General features: G+C 26.2%; 1 protein-coding gene across 2 annotated transcripts; it reads right to left on the bottom strand.

Annotated features, from left to right (window-relative positions):
- Positions 1 to 241: 241 nt before the first annotated feature.
- On the bottom strand, positions 242 to 4,568 carry LOC136092314 (steroid 17-alpha-hydroxylase/17,20 lyase-like). Of its 2 annotated transcripts, XM_065820254.1 has the most exons (3): positions 4,113 to 4,568; positions 3,377 to 3,898; positions 242 to 1,819 (listed from the first exon to the last, which is right to left on the bottom strand). In XM_065820254.1, exons 2-3 carry the CDS (start codon positions 3,894 to 3,896, stop codon positions 819 to 821), a joined length of 1,521 nt encoding a protein of 506 aa, XP_065676326.1. In that variant the 5' UTR covers positions 3,897 to 3,898; positions 4,113 to 4,568; the 3' UTR covers positions 242 to 818. The 2 variants fall into 2 exon arrangements, with proteins under 2 accessions (XP_065676326.1, XP_065676327.1); XM_065820255.1 differs by lacking the exon at positions 4,113 to 4,568.
- Positions 4,569 to 13,754: the final 9,186 nt, after the last annotated feature.

The following is a 13,754-nucleotide window of genomic DNA, read 5'->3' as shown; positions in this document are numbered from 1 at the left end:
TTAGAATTACTCCAGGCAATTGTTTGTGTCACATAATATTTAATATTGAGTTATATTTATTATTGATTAATATCTCCATAAACACTACATCTTAGAATTACTCCAAGCAATTGTTTGTGTCACATAATATTTATTATTGAGTAGTATTTCCATAAACACTGCATCTTAGAATTACTTTGGGCAATTTTTCAAAAATTTAAAAATTAAAATTAAATTTTAAAACCAAATAAAAAGAAATAGCTCAGTATAGTTTTTATTTATCTTTTTATAATTATTTTTCTATCTAGACATGTACACATTTTGAAAAAAAATACAGAAACTATTTTTATCATATTTTTCAAAAAAAAATTTTTATATATTAAAATACAAGTTTTGAAAACAAATAAAATCTTTTTTTAACTATTAATTTTTTATTTAAACGCAAGTTGAAGCTCACGTGCACTCCGCGGTAATTTTTTTTACAAAAATTTACTAATATGCAAAAAATTGTATTATAACATATTTTTTAATTCAGTTTTAAAGATTTAAATATCGTAAAAAATAGAAAAAATAAACTTATTTCGATTCGATTAACAAAAATAAAATAAAGTTTTTACATACAAAGTTATATTTTAGTTTTTTGTTTGCTCATGTCAAAAATTTCATTTGTATTCGAATTGAATAAATTTTAGTAAAACACTTCACACGACTTTGACTTAAAATTAGAAAGCCAAAGATTAACTATAACAATATGGATTATATTTGACATAGATCTTCATAGTTCATTTTCATGTGAAGCAATCAACGAATCGTTACGTGCTACAACAAATTATTTCGCGCTACAAAGAATGGTTTCGTGCAATCAACGAATCGTTTCGTGCTACAACAAATGTTGTAAAAACTCGTGGGGTAAGTGTAATTCCATAATTTCCATCTAAACTTGGTAGACTATCGCCGGGTTTCACTTCAAACTTAAAATCACGAACCAGCCTTGAGTAAAAAAGAAAAAGTTCAACTTCAGCAATACCCTTTCCTAAACACACTCTGGTACCAGCAGAAAAAGGTAAAAAATTCATAGATTTTATAGAGTCAAGTGTTTGATCATTAGTAAACCATCTATATGGATTAAAATCATGTGGATTTTCCCAGCAGTTTTCATTGTGATGTAGTTGCCAAAGGTTCGTTAAAATTGTGGTACCTTTGGGGATCTTTAAATCATTCAAGAGAGTTGTATCTTCCATAGCTTTGTGAGGTACTCCTAATGGAGTTACAGAAGATAAGCGCAATGTTTCTGATAACGCAGCGTTGACAAGAGGTAGCAAATTACGATCTTTCGTAGATGGATATCTATCTTTACCAATAGTTGAAACAATTTCATTGTAAATTTCGTCTTGAAACTTTGGCCAGTGAATGAGGTAGATAATTGACCAAAGTAAAGTTGTCAATGTAGTTTCAGTTCCAGCTATAAATATATCATTAAGTAAAAGCTCTAAGTAGTCATCAGTTAGCTGTTCTCCAAACTTTTTCAAGATTGCCTCATCTCTTGAAAATTGTATGACATAGTCTGTATAGTCACGCATGTTGCTTTCATTGTAGGTCTCTCTGTGATATAACAACTGTTTCCGAAGAACCGGATCTCTAATTGAAAGTCCTTTTTTTAATTTTCTTAAACCATCTAATGGAAAAAAACGCAGCCACGGTATAAACGAAGTAAAATTTGTACTTGCAACTCCACTGAACACATAATTCATGTACATAAGTATTTTTTTAAATTCAGAATCTTTGTTCTCGTAGCGTTTTGAAAATACAATAAAGCAAATGACATTTAAAACCGCAACACCTATTTAAATATAATATATATAATTTCTTTTTTAAATTGATTGATTATATAACATTTTTTTATAATATGTATCATTTTTTTATAATATGTATGATGGATTTATAATAAAAGTTGATTGAGTTATATTATTTGTTATATAAACAGTTGTTATATAAACAAGCTATAAAATTAAATAAAAGTCGTAAGATTATCATATAATTTTATAGTTTGTTTTTATATAATTAAAATATAAAAAAAAATAAAGTTAAAATATACGTAAAATATGAAAAACTCATAAAAGTTTATATTTATTATGATCTACAATTAATATTCGAATTTTATTAGGATTTTAACTAAAGCAATACTATAAAAATATAGGCAACTGGGGGGGCGGGGCGGATAGAGCATTTTTTAATGTTTGATATAACTTTAAAATATGGAGCAAACTCCAAGCATTTACACGTTTATACTTATGTCAAAAAAGATATTCTGCAAAAAATTGCGATGGTTAAAGTCTGGAATCAAAAAGGCCCTAAGATTTTAGCTACAACCGCCCCAAAGGTGAGAGCAACAAATTTTATATATCTAATTAAGTTGTATATATTTTAATTTCTTAATTTGGAAACGCAATATAATAAAATAGTATCACTAATTAGACTTTACTTTTATTTTTATTTTTTTGACTAGCAGGTGTTTGGTTGTAATTGAATGAGTTTTGAGTTCTGGTGTATATTAAATAGTTAATAAGTAATGTTAAAGTAGTTTTCAGTAGCTTGTGAGAATTTAAATTTTTATCGGCTAAATTTTATCTCTTTTTCTTTAATATATATGGTCAAATTTTTGATTGTCGATAATCTGAGACCAAATTGAGATTAGCAATTTATTGACTAATATATCTCGTCATAAAGGCGCAATCATAACGTTGGTTACTCAGAAAGATTGTAAAAAGTAAAGCAATATAATCTTAGGGTAGCAGTTATTTTTAGAACGTAACAATCAATGCAATTATCAGTGCTTAACTGACTTAATACTTTATTTGTAGGCTATAACTAGTCAAAAAACAGCCCATGGTAATTATTCCAAGAGTTCAGATGGCTCCATCAGACTGAGACCATAAAACTTTTAGTGAACAAATGAAGCTTGTAGAACTAAACTGTAAAACTAGGCAAGGTAGTATTGTGACTTTTTGCTAGGTTGTGAAAGCTTTAGTGAAACCTAGATTTAGTGAAACCTAGCTTTAGTGAAACCTAGCTTTAGTGAAACCTAGCTTTAGTGAAACCTAGCTTTAGTGAAACCTAGCTTTAGTGAAACCTAGCTTTAGTGAAACCTAGCTTTAGTGAAACCTAGCTTTAGTGAAACCTAGCTTTAGTGAAACCTAGCTTTAGTGAAACCTAGCTTTAGTGAAACCTAGCTTTAGTGAAACCTAGCTTTAGTGAAACCTATTGTCTGTGTTTTGCAACTAGCATAGAAAATGCTACTTATAATATAAGTAACAATCAACAAACCTTTTTCAAAGAAAGATAGTTAATGATGTTGAATATATATTTAAAAATTTGAAATTAAAAAAAAAATGTTTACCAAACTCATCTTCTAGCTCTGTTGATCTGTTACAATTTTTAAAAAGTCTTTTGTGTAGCTCTTCGCTTTCCTTTACGACAAGCGTTTCCAAATGTTTAGTTGACTCTCCATAGTTTTTTAAAGAAGAGTGAGCAATTTTCCTCAAAATTTTCCACTTAGGTCCAATGTCCCCGTAGCCAATATTTTTATAACCACGAGATACAATATTAGCAATGTAGTTTTTGGGACGTCCTGCAAAAATGTTTGATTTTTGAACCAAAACCTCTCTAATAGAATCTTTTCCTGATACAATAACAACACGATGCATTCCAAAACTGAGACTAAATACTTCTCCATACTTTTTCGAATATTCTACAAATTTTTCATGAGGTTTTTTTCCAATCAAGTGTAAGTTCCCAATAATTGGTAAAGGAAAAGGACCTGGCGGGAAAAATCTGCATTTAAACAAATGGTCTAGATAAGTTGCAATGACATACAAAAGCAGAGGAGCTGTTACTCCAAAAGCAATTTCTAAGAACATACCTAAAACGAATTTAATGCTGAAATATGCACAGACTAATAAAAAGTCAGAAAAATTCTTATAGAAAAAAAGGAACTCCCAAAAAACTTTAAGTTTTTGAAATATGATTTACCTTAAAGTTAGCAAACAGGTCACAAAATAAAACAGTTATCGACATAAAAAATATAAACTTTATAAAAACATTTATATACGTTATAAGTGTAAACTCTTATTTACCTTTGATGCTTACGAATGTATGTATCAAAATAATGTATGTATGTATGTATGTATGTATGTATGTATGTATGTATGTATGTATGTATGTATGTATGTATGTATGTATGTATGTATGTATGTATGTATGTATGTATGTATGTATGTATGTATGTATGTATGTATGTATGTATGTATGTATGTATGTATGTATGTATGTATGTATGTATGTATGTATGTATGTATGTATGTATGTATGTATGTATGTATGTATGTATGTATGTATGTATGTATGTATGTATGTATGTATGTATGTATGTATGTATGTATGTATGTATGTATGTATGTATGTATGTATGTATGTATGTATGTATGTATGTATGTATGTATGTATGTATGTATGTATGTATGTATGTATGTATGTATGTATGTATGTATGTATGTATGTATGTATGTATGAAATTATCCTTTTAAAGACGCCAAGTAATACATCATGCGAAATTTTAAGGTTATGTTTGCACGCAAGACTAGGGCTACGTGATTAAATAACTTAAAACGTAACAACGCATGGTTTCCACATTACGTTATTATTCCACATCCGGTGCTTTGTATATATATATATATATATATATATATATATATATATATATATATATATATATATATATATATATATATATATATATATTTATCGTTAAAAATGCTTCAGTTACCGTACTAAAAAATAAATAACATCTTGTAAATATTGAACACGGCATTTTTGATGCTAGCGTATCAACTTTTTTTAGAATATATTTTTTTAAACCTTACTATTTAAATTTTTTTACGAAATCATAATATCATAACTTAAAAACAAAATTTGTAGAGCACTTAAAGTTAACGTCAGCTTATAATTTAACTAAATATGACAATTGCCAATTCAATAAGTTTTTTCAAGATATTACTAAGAAACCTAAGTATCTTTAACCACAAAAATGTTGTATTTAATATTGAAACTATTTTAGTAAAGAACAATATTAAAAAAATTACAAAACATTTATAAATTCTGAATAACTAAGTAAATAATTTTTGTATTTATTTATGATATATTAACAAACCACGAAATAAAAACATTATTAAAATCATAATCTTTTAACTGCCTGCTTTAAATTGATTTGGTATTTTAATTCTAAAAGATTTAATCAAAAAATATTAGGAAATCAAGAAAAGAAACAGTTCTGAAGAAATTTTTTTTAAAACGAAACTCTGAGAAGATCTAATGGTTTTATCAAAGAGCACCGCCTCATTGAAATTAATATTTAATAAGTTGGTTCCACATTTCTAACTAAAAAGTTTTACTTTTAGAAGTAAATCTTAATTGATTGTTCAGATTATCGGTCAATCGCTCTTTTCGAATTTTTATTGTATTAACTTCTATTGTTCTGTTAAATCAATGTTTCAAGTCTCTAGTGTATATATATATGTGCAAATTTCTACAAAAATTACACTTAAATGTTACTGTATCACACATATTTACAATCCATAAAAAAAGCTAATAATTTTTCAATAATAAGTTTATCCATATACTATTTTATAAATAAAACTTAAAAAAAATATTCAATGGGTATATTTTTCCTAATGAATCACTGTTATTTTCTTAAAAACACTACCAGATTCTTATCAGGAGAAAAAAACGCAACAAAAATATAGTGGGCGAACTTCCTTTATCTTAATAATATTATAATGATAACTATCATTGACATTAAGAGCATCAATATCCGGTATAATAATAGAAAAGTTAACTTTTTAAGCGTTTATTTTTAAACTTCACTGTCAAAATATAAAATTGAATTTTTTTAATCAACAAAAAAGGAAAAAAATTTCAATGAAAAATTTTCTGAGAATTGTTAACTGCATAAAATATTATGCAATAAACAACTTATACATTTAAAAACTCTATAGGGGGCGAATTGTATTTGACTAGTTTTATTATTGAGAAAAACACTCTTATCTAAACTTTTCAAAAAACTTTTCTTTTTCAAAATATTTTAAGTTTAATAAGCAGTAAACGGCTATCAAAAAAAAAGTTTGAAAATTTGTTTTTTATGTTTTGTTTAGTTAGCATATTAGGTAAATCATACGACTCATATTTTGTCTAAAAAATTCGTTTATTGACTTTATTCAGTTAGTGCAGAATGACAAAACTGCACAGTACGTGCAGCACGGGTTCATTGAATTATAACTGTGCGGCCAAACTTACTTTATTTTCGGCTTTCTTATGGGAAAGAAAGGGGAGGGGTGAGGTATAAGGTAAGAGTTTTAATCGTAAGCATAGCCCTTAATTTTTAATTAACATAGACTTTTAATCGTAAGTAAGCCCTTAAAATAAAATAATTTTCATAAATGTGGCTCAAAACGTATTTATGGATGGTTAGATTCTACCATTTATTTAATTTTAGTTCTAAAGTTATGACATACTTTACTTATCGCTTTTTAAGGGTCGTTAAAACATTTTTGTAACAAACGTACATAACAACAATAACAACAACAACAACAACAACAACAACAACAACAACAATAATTAGGATAAACAAATAGAAAATAGAAACAAAAGCAAATAATAAATTCGAAAAAAATAACTCCGTTTATGAATGCTTTTAAATTCTTCTCAGTCCGAAGGTCGGAATGATCAGATCTTAGAAATCAATAATCAGATCTTAAAAACCGATGATCAGATCTTAGAAATCAATGATCAGATCTTAGAAATCATTGATCAGATCTTAGAAATCATTGATCAGATCTTAGAAATCAGTGATCAGATCTTAGAAATTAGTGATCAGATCTTAGAAATCAATAGTCTATTTTATTAGTCTAATATATCTGTTTTTTTCTGCACTTCTGCACTATTCTGCTTCTGGAAACAATGCTAAACAGACGAGTGATGCTAAATAATTATTTTATTTTTATTTTATTTGTTTGTCAAAACATAAAACAAAACTTTGGTCGTGGTAAGTTTTAAAAATTATTTAGCTACCAAAAAAAATAAAAATGAATTAAATTCAAACGTTGCTGAGGCGTTTCAGTTCACAAATAGTTGTCTAAGTCAATTTTTTTAAAATTATTATTTATAAGGTCTATATTATAAGGTCTAATAAATAATTTGTATAGGCATAAAATTTCTGTCAACTTGATTATTATAAAAAGTCAACAACTTCGGAGTCTTTTTATAAAAACTCAACAATGTCGGAGTTTTCTTATAAAAAGTCAACAACGTCGGAGTTTATATAAACTAAAAGATTTTATATAAACTAGAAAGAAAAAAAAAAGGAAAAGAAATGTGAATTAGTAAAGATGCCATTTGTTTTTAAGATGCATCTTAAACTCTACTATAGATGCTGCGGTAACAAGATCATTAGGAGTTCCATTTGAACAGGCAAAAAAATGTTTTTTTAGTTTGAAGATATGATTCAAATATTAAATTAGTTAGTAATTTTCAATCTTAAATAAACTTTTATCAATTATCAATTTCATATAGACTTTTATTGAATTTATTATTTTTGCACCATTTAAAACATTTATTAGATACATATTTTTTTTAACATTTATTATTTTTTTACCCTTGATTTATTTAGCACCAACAATCTTTGTTTATAGAAAATATCATATAATTCTTTAATTCGTTTAGAAGATCCTCATACGTTTCTATTTTTTTTTAAACAAATATAAATTTTTTAACGAATACAAATTTTAAAACGAATATAAATCTGGATACGGTAAAAATGTTCTTTTATATCAATCAATTGTATTGCTTTGATGATTTGAATAGTTGTGTGTTTTGAAAATAACTAAGTTTGATTCTCCATGAAGACCTAAATATCGTTCGCATTTTTTAGATTTATTACACCTGTATTTAATTCTGAACAATACATAGTATAAATATGGGATTTTTTGTTGTATAAACATGGGATTTGTTGTTGTGCCCTAATTGTAGTACAAAGTATTTTTCAATATTGATTTTCTTTCCTCATTTTTTAGACCATATAATAAGAGCGTCAATATCGTTTGTAATTTTTGATGAGATTGAATGTTTTTAAGAGAACGAACAATTTTGGTATCGTCAACAAAAAACGGAGCTTATGACTTAATAACGTTAAAGTTATCATTCACATATGTAAAAAAAGTAGCGCTAAAAGAACGAAGCCTTGGGGAACTTCACTTTTAGTTGTTACCCACTTTGAGTAAGTACCATTTAAACAACTTTTTGTCAACGGTTTTCTAGAAAGTTTTTTTATTCAACGTAGAACTGGTCCATTAATGCCATAAGAAACAAGTTTAGAATGAAAGTAATTTTTGTGGAATCTTTTCAAAGACTTTTTCAAAATCGAGGTAAATGTTGTCAATGTTGAGAATATTATCTAGTGATCGTGTTCACATCGATTACAGTTAGTAGATTACAGTTAGTAGATTAGTTAAGTATGAATGACCTAAGCGGAATTAATGTTGGTGCGAACTTAGTAAGTTGTTATTAATTAAAATATAAAAATATATTCAAAAAAACAAAACAAAAAGTTCTAAAAAGCATTATTATGCAAAGCTATTATATGAACCAAAAAAACCCGGCATGTAATTTAAGAAATAATTGGTAAAAATATTTATGCGAGAAACTCTCTGCCAAAAAAAAAAAATTGATAAAAAAAATTTATGATAAACCAATTATTGCTAAAAAAAGTAAGCAGTTTATTTGTTAATGGTTCAAATTTGCATCAAATATTCCTTTGAATTCAACTTCATTTAAGACTTATTTAAAAAATCATGATATAGTTTTGGATGAAACTAATCTAAAACTAATGGAATGGCAAATCGCCTTTTATAACCTTTTTTTTTTTGTTTGTTCTTTATTGCAATATTTATGATAGAGATACAAATAATATAAAAAAAGGAAAGTTAACAAATCAAGATATCGTTAAGAAATAAAGAATAAAAATAAATATAAAGAACGCGGATACTCAAAGATAACTATCAGATCTTGTCACAGGGAAACCGCTATTGGAAAAACTATTACGTTTTTTTTTTAATAGTTATTTCCTTTTGTAATGGTGTTTACGGTTCGCATCAATCATATTACCGTGTCTTCTGAACAGCTGACTCATGCGAACAATAATGTCTAAATTTTCTAGATAAATCTCTTGCGTACACTTAATCTAATTTGTCGAAAATAATCACTGAATCTTATTAACCGCTATATATTATTCACTATATATCACTGATTATAATGAATATAATCTCATTTCCAGATTCTTCAAAAGGTTGTGCAAAAGGACCTAGATAGCCATACGATGTTTATCGCTGTGTGTTAAACCAAATTTCCGTTTCCTTCTGACAACAAAAAACGCCAAGCCTCTGCCAAATATATAAATTATCGTTTACGCTTCGTTTGGTTCACCTCCGAACGTAGCCTACATACATATATTGACAGATACGCATACCTCCATTATTTTTTATTTCTTTTTCTTATATCTATATATTTATAATATTTTTTTCTTTTTTCTATTATTATTTTTTTCATTGTTTTTATTCTTGTTATTTATTTATTTTTGTATATTTTTTTTTTATTACAAAATTAAATTTAATGATAAAAGTATATAAAGTTCGTAATATAATATTATAAATAAAAATAAAAATTAACATACAATATAACAATATAAGAGTTCTAAAACTTAAAAACTAAAAATGATTCACTAAAATTAAACATGTTAAATAATTGCTTGTTGATAAAAAAACAAAATAAATAAATAAAAAAAAAGAATATACATTAAATATATACATATACTAATATAGATGAGAATTTTTAAAAATTTAAAAGCAGATTTGTATATTTTCAGTTGAAAAAATGAGTTTTTTAAGATTTTGTTTAAAAGAATCAAAATTACATTCTTGAGAAAAATCGTTAGAAGTATTTAGAACTATACTATTCTATAAAAATGGTCCGCGAAATGAAATAAAAAATTTTCCAAAATTAGTTTGAGAAAATGGTTGTCGAATTAAATTATCGTTCCTTAAAATATATTTACTTCTATCTCTTTGTAAATACAAGTTAGGAAAAGAAACGGGTGATTCTTGCATTTACACATAAAACACAGAATATTAATTATATTTAACTCATATATATTAAGTGCTTTCATATCTTATAAAAGAGGCTTGGCGTGAGCAAAAAAGTCCATGAAATTTATATGGCTTGCTACATGTTTCTGTTTTTGATAGAGAGGTTTAAGTTTACTTTTATAAGTGCTACCCCAAGCAGTGTTTGCATAGTTAATATGGCAATGAATTAACGAATAATATAATTGAATTTAGGTATGTTTATCAAGAACGTTTTTTATTTTGTATAAAATGCCTATACTTTTTTAAATTTTACTGCACAAGTTAGCAATATGGCTTTTCCAATTAAGATTTTCATCGATATATACACCTAAAAATCTTGTCACTAGAACTCTTTTAATAATTATGTTATCGATAAAAAGAAAAGGTAAGTTGCTCGGCAACTGGTGCTTTTTACCATAAGGATGAAAAAGAATCCATTTAGTTTTATCAACATTTAATTATTGTTTGTTTAATCTAAACCATTCGGAAATTTTGACTAGTTCATTGTTCATGTTGCTAAAAAGTTTAAAATGTTGTTATGAGAAATAAATAAATTAGAATCATCAGCAAACATAATTGTCATCAGGTTAGAAGCTTTTGGTAGATCATTAATATATATTAGAAATAGGAGGGGTCCTAATATGAATACTTGAGGAGCTCCACATAAAATATTTTACAAATTAAATAAAGGTTATCATCCGCATAAACAAATTTTTTTCGATTATTTAGGTAACTTTTTAGCCAAATTAATATATTTCCATTAATTCCGTACCACTCCAACTTTTTAAAAAGAATTTCGTAATCAATAGTATCAAATGCTTTTGCCAAGTCAATGAAAACACCTAAAGTAAATTGAGAATTTTCAAATGAGTCAGATATATTTCTTGTAAATTGTAGAGAATGTAGAATGTAGAATTGTAGAATGGCATGTTCAGTGGAATTTTGGAATCCATATTGATTACTCTACAATTAATTGTTTACAGTAAGATGATTATAAATTTGATTGTACAAAATTCTTTCTAATATTTTAGCGAATACAGAAAGTAGTGAAATTGGAAGAGATACTTATATTCTCAATGTCACCACCTTTTAATATTGGTATGACTTTTGCTAATTTTAGAGTTTGTGGAAAAATTCCCTGTTTAATTGATATTGAAAAAATCCTAAAGAGTATATATTTTAAAACATCAAATGAACTTTTAGTAATGCTGCCATTAATACCATCAGGGCCTACTGCTTTGTTAGACTTTAACATTTTAAATGCAATTTCAAACTCTTCAAAAGATAATTCAAAAGAGTTCAAGTAAGAGTAAGATCATTCATTAAACTGTTAGATATAGGAATTCTTTTTGCAAGATTTTTTACAGACACAAAATATTTATTAAATTCTTCCGTAATTTGTCTTTTATCATATAAAAGTTCATTATTATGTTTAACCGTGTTTAGCAAAGAGTGAGATGTACATTTTTTGCTGCCAGAAATTTTTCTTGTTATAAACCAAGTGCGTTTAAAATTTAGTTTATAATTATCTAATAAATTTAAATAATATTTTTTATTTTATTTTTTCTTAAGGCTTTCAAAACATTTTGCGTAATTTTTATATATAATTTTATTTTCATTTGTTTTACATTTTATGTAATTAATGTATAATTTTTGTTTAATTTTTGAAGACTTTCACAAACCCTTTTAATCCAAGACGATTTAGTACTTTTAGCTTTGAGATTTAAATTAACTTCAGGGAAATTAGTGTCGTAAATATCATAAAAAGTTTTAAAAAAAGAGTCTTAAAATTAACAAAAGTGCTGGATTTGATAAAGTTTACGTTAATGTTGCAAAATCAGTTTATTAAATAATCGAATTGTTTCACATCTTTTATCTTTCTTTTAAAATAGGTATTGTCCTGGAAAACAATAATTTGCACAAATCACAGAAAACTGTATGATCTATTTAAAACAGTTTGGACATGCATTGTTTGAAATAGTTAGTTAAATAACAAACGAATTAATTACTACTTTTTACAGAAAAAATTTTTACAGATCAATAAAACGTTTTATTGATCTGTAAAAATTTTAGGGCTTTTTTGTTCTTAGGCTCCAATCATCGCAATTATTTGCAAACCATCCATATTAGACATAGGTATAAACATATACATGTTTGGAGTTTGCTCCGTGTCTGGAAGCTAGCTTAAACACTAAAAGTTGCTGGATCTGTTCCTGATCCAAAACGGATTAGATGGAAGAGTACATAACATAACCAAACTGGCTCATTTCTCCGTAAGTGTATATGATGTATATGATTGCTACGTTAAATTTGATAATATACATCTCAGTTTATACTATTAATTTGATAACAAAGTTATTTATTTTTTTCATTCATTTTTTCAAAATTACACATTATGCAAAAACTATTATAAGAATGCCTTGTTGAAAAAAGTGTTTATTTTATTTAGAAAAAAAAATCTGTGATTAAGAACTTTTCTTAAAATCATTTCGGAAAAAACAGGTTCAACAGGTTTTTTTTGGTCCTTTTTAGATAAAGCTAAATTTTATTTTGCGACATTTTCATTTATATTTCAAAATGGTTGTAAAGCCAAAAAATGATTTTTCTAAAACTATTGATGTTTCGGGATCCTTTTATATCTAACAAATTTTTTTTATGAAATCATGCAAAAAATATATTTATTTGCGTATATAAACTCATAAATAAAACACATCTAAAACTTATATTTTTTTGATCAACTTTAGCTTTTATGCGCATTATTTGGATTTAGTGTTACCAGTAATTTCTCTTAGAATTTGCCATGTGCGTTTGGAATAGTTTTAGTTTTTCTTAAGTAAATTAGAACTTAAGTTGCCAGATAAACTATATAAACTAATAATTTGCAATATAAAAGATTCAGCAGCAATATTGACCAAATTATTGAATATTTACCGACTATTATTTTATATAATATATTTTACAAAATAAGTTTTAATAAAAATAATCAGGCTTATTAAATATTTAGGAAATAAAAAAAAACAATAAAGGTTATTGCTGAAACAAAGTATATATAAATGTTAGTCTTTCTAGTATCTTGAATATAACACGAATTAACTAAACCATGAAATGCAGATTTTTAAAAAAGACTCATCTAAAATTTGAAGAACTTTCAAAATGAAGAGACAAGATATTTTAAATCAAATTTAAAGGATTGGCGTGTTTTAATCTTACATAATAAATAGATTTCAGCAAAAGAAAATAATCCAGACATTGAAATTGAAGATTTTGAACAAACTGTTAAGTAAGTAGCTTCAAAATTGAAGGCTGAATTTAAAAATTCTAATATAACCTCTGCCAGATTTATTGCAAATGAAAAAACATGGCTAGAATGGATGAAATAGAGGCTCAAGTAGAATTTAAGAAGTATGGTAAAAGAATTGATTCTGGAGATGAGGCTTGTCAAGCATAAGGGAGATATTTGCATAATGCAATATTTTTGTGATGAGGCTTGTCAAGCATAAGGGAGATATTTGCATAATGCAATATTTTTGTGATGAGGCTTGTCAA

The sequence above is a fragment of the Hydra vulgaris genome, chromosome 15, assembly GCF_038396675.1.
Source record: "Hydra vulgaris chromosome 15, alternate assembly HydraT2T_AEP".
Taxonomy (NCBI): Eukaryota; Metazoa; Cnidaria; class Hydrozoa; order Anthoathecata; family Hydridae; genus Hydra; species Hydra vulgaris.
Note: the sequence above shows the minus strand (reverse complement) of the source record. Positions and strands in the feature narration are given on the sequence as shown.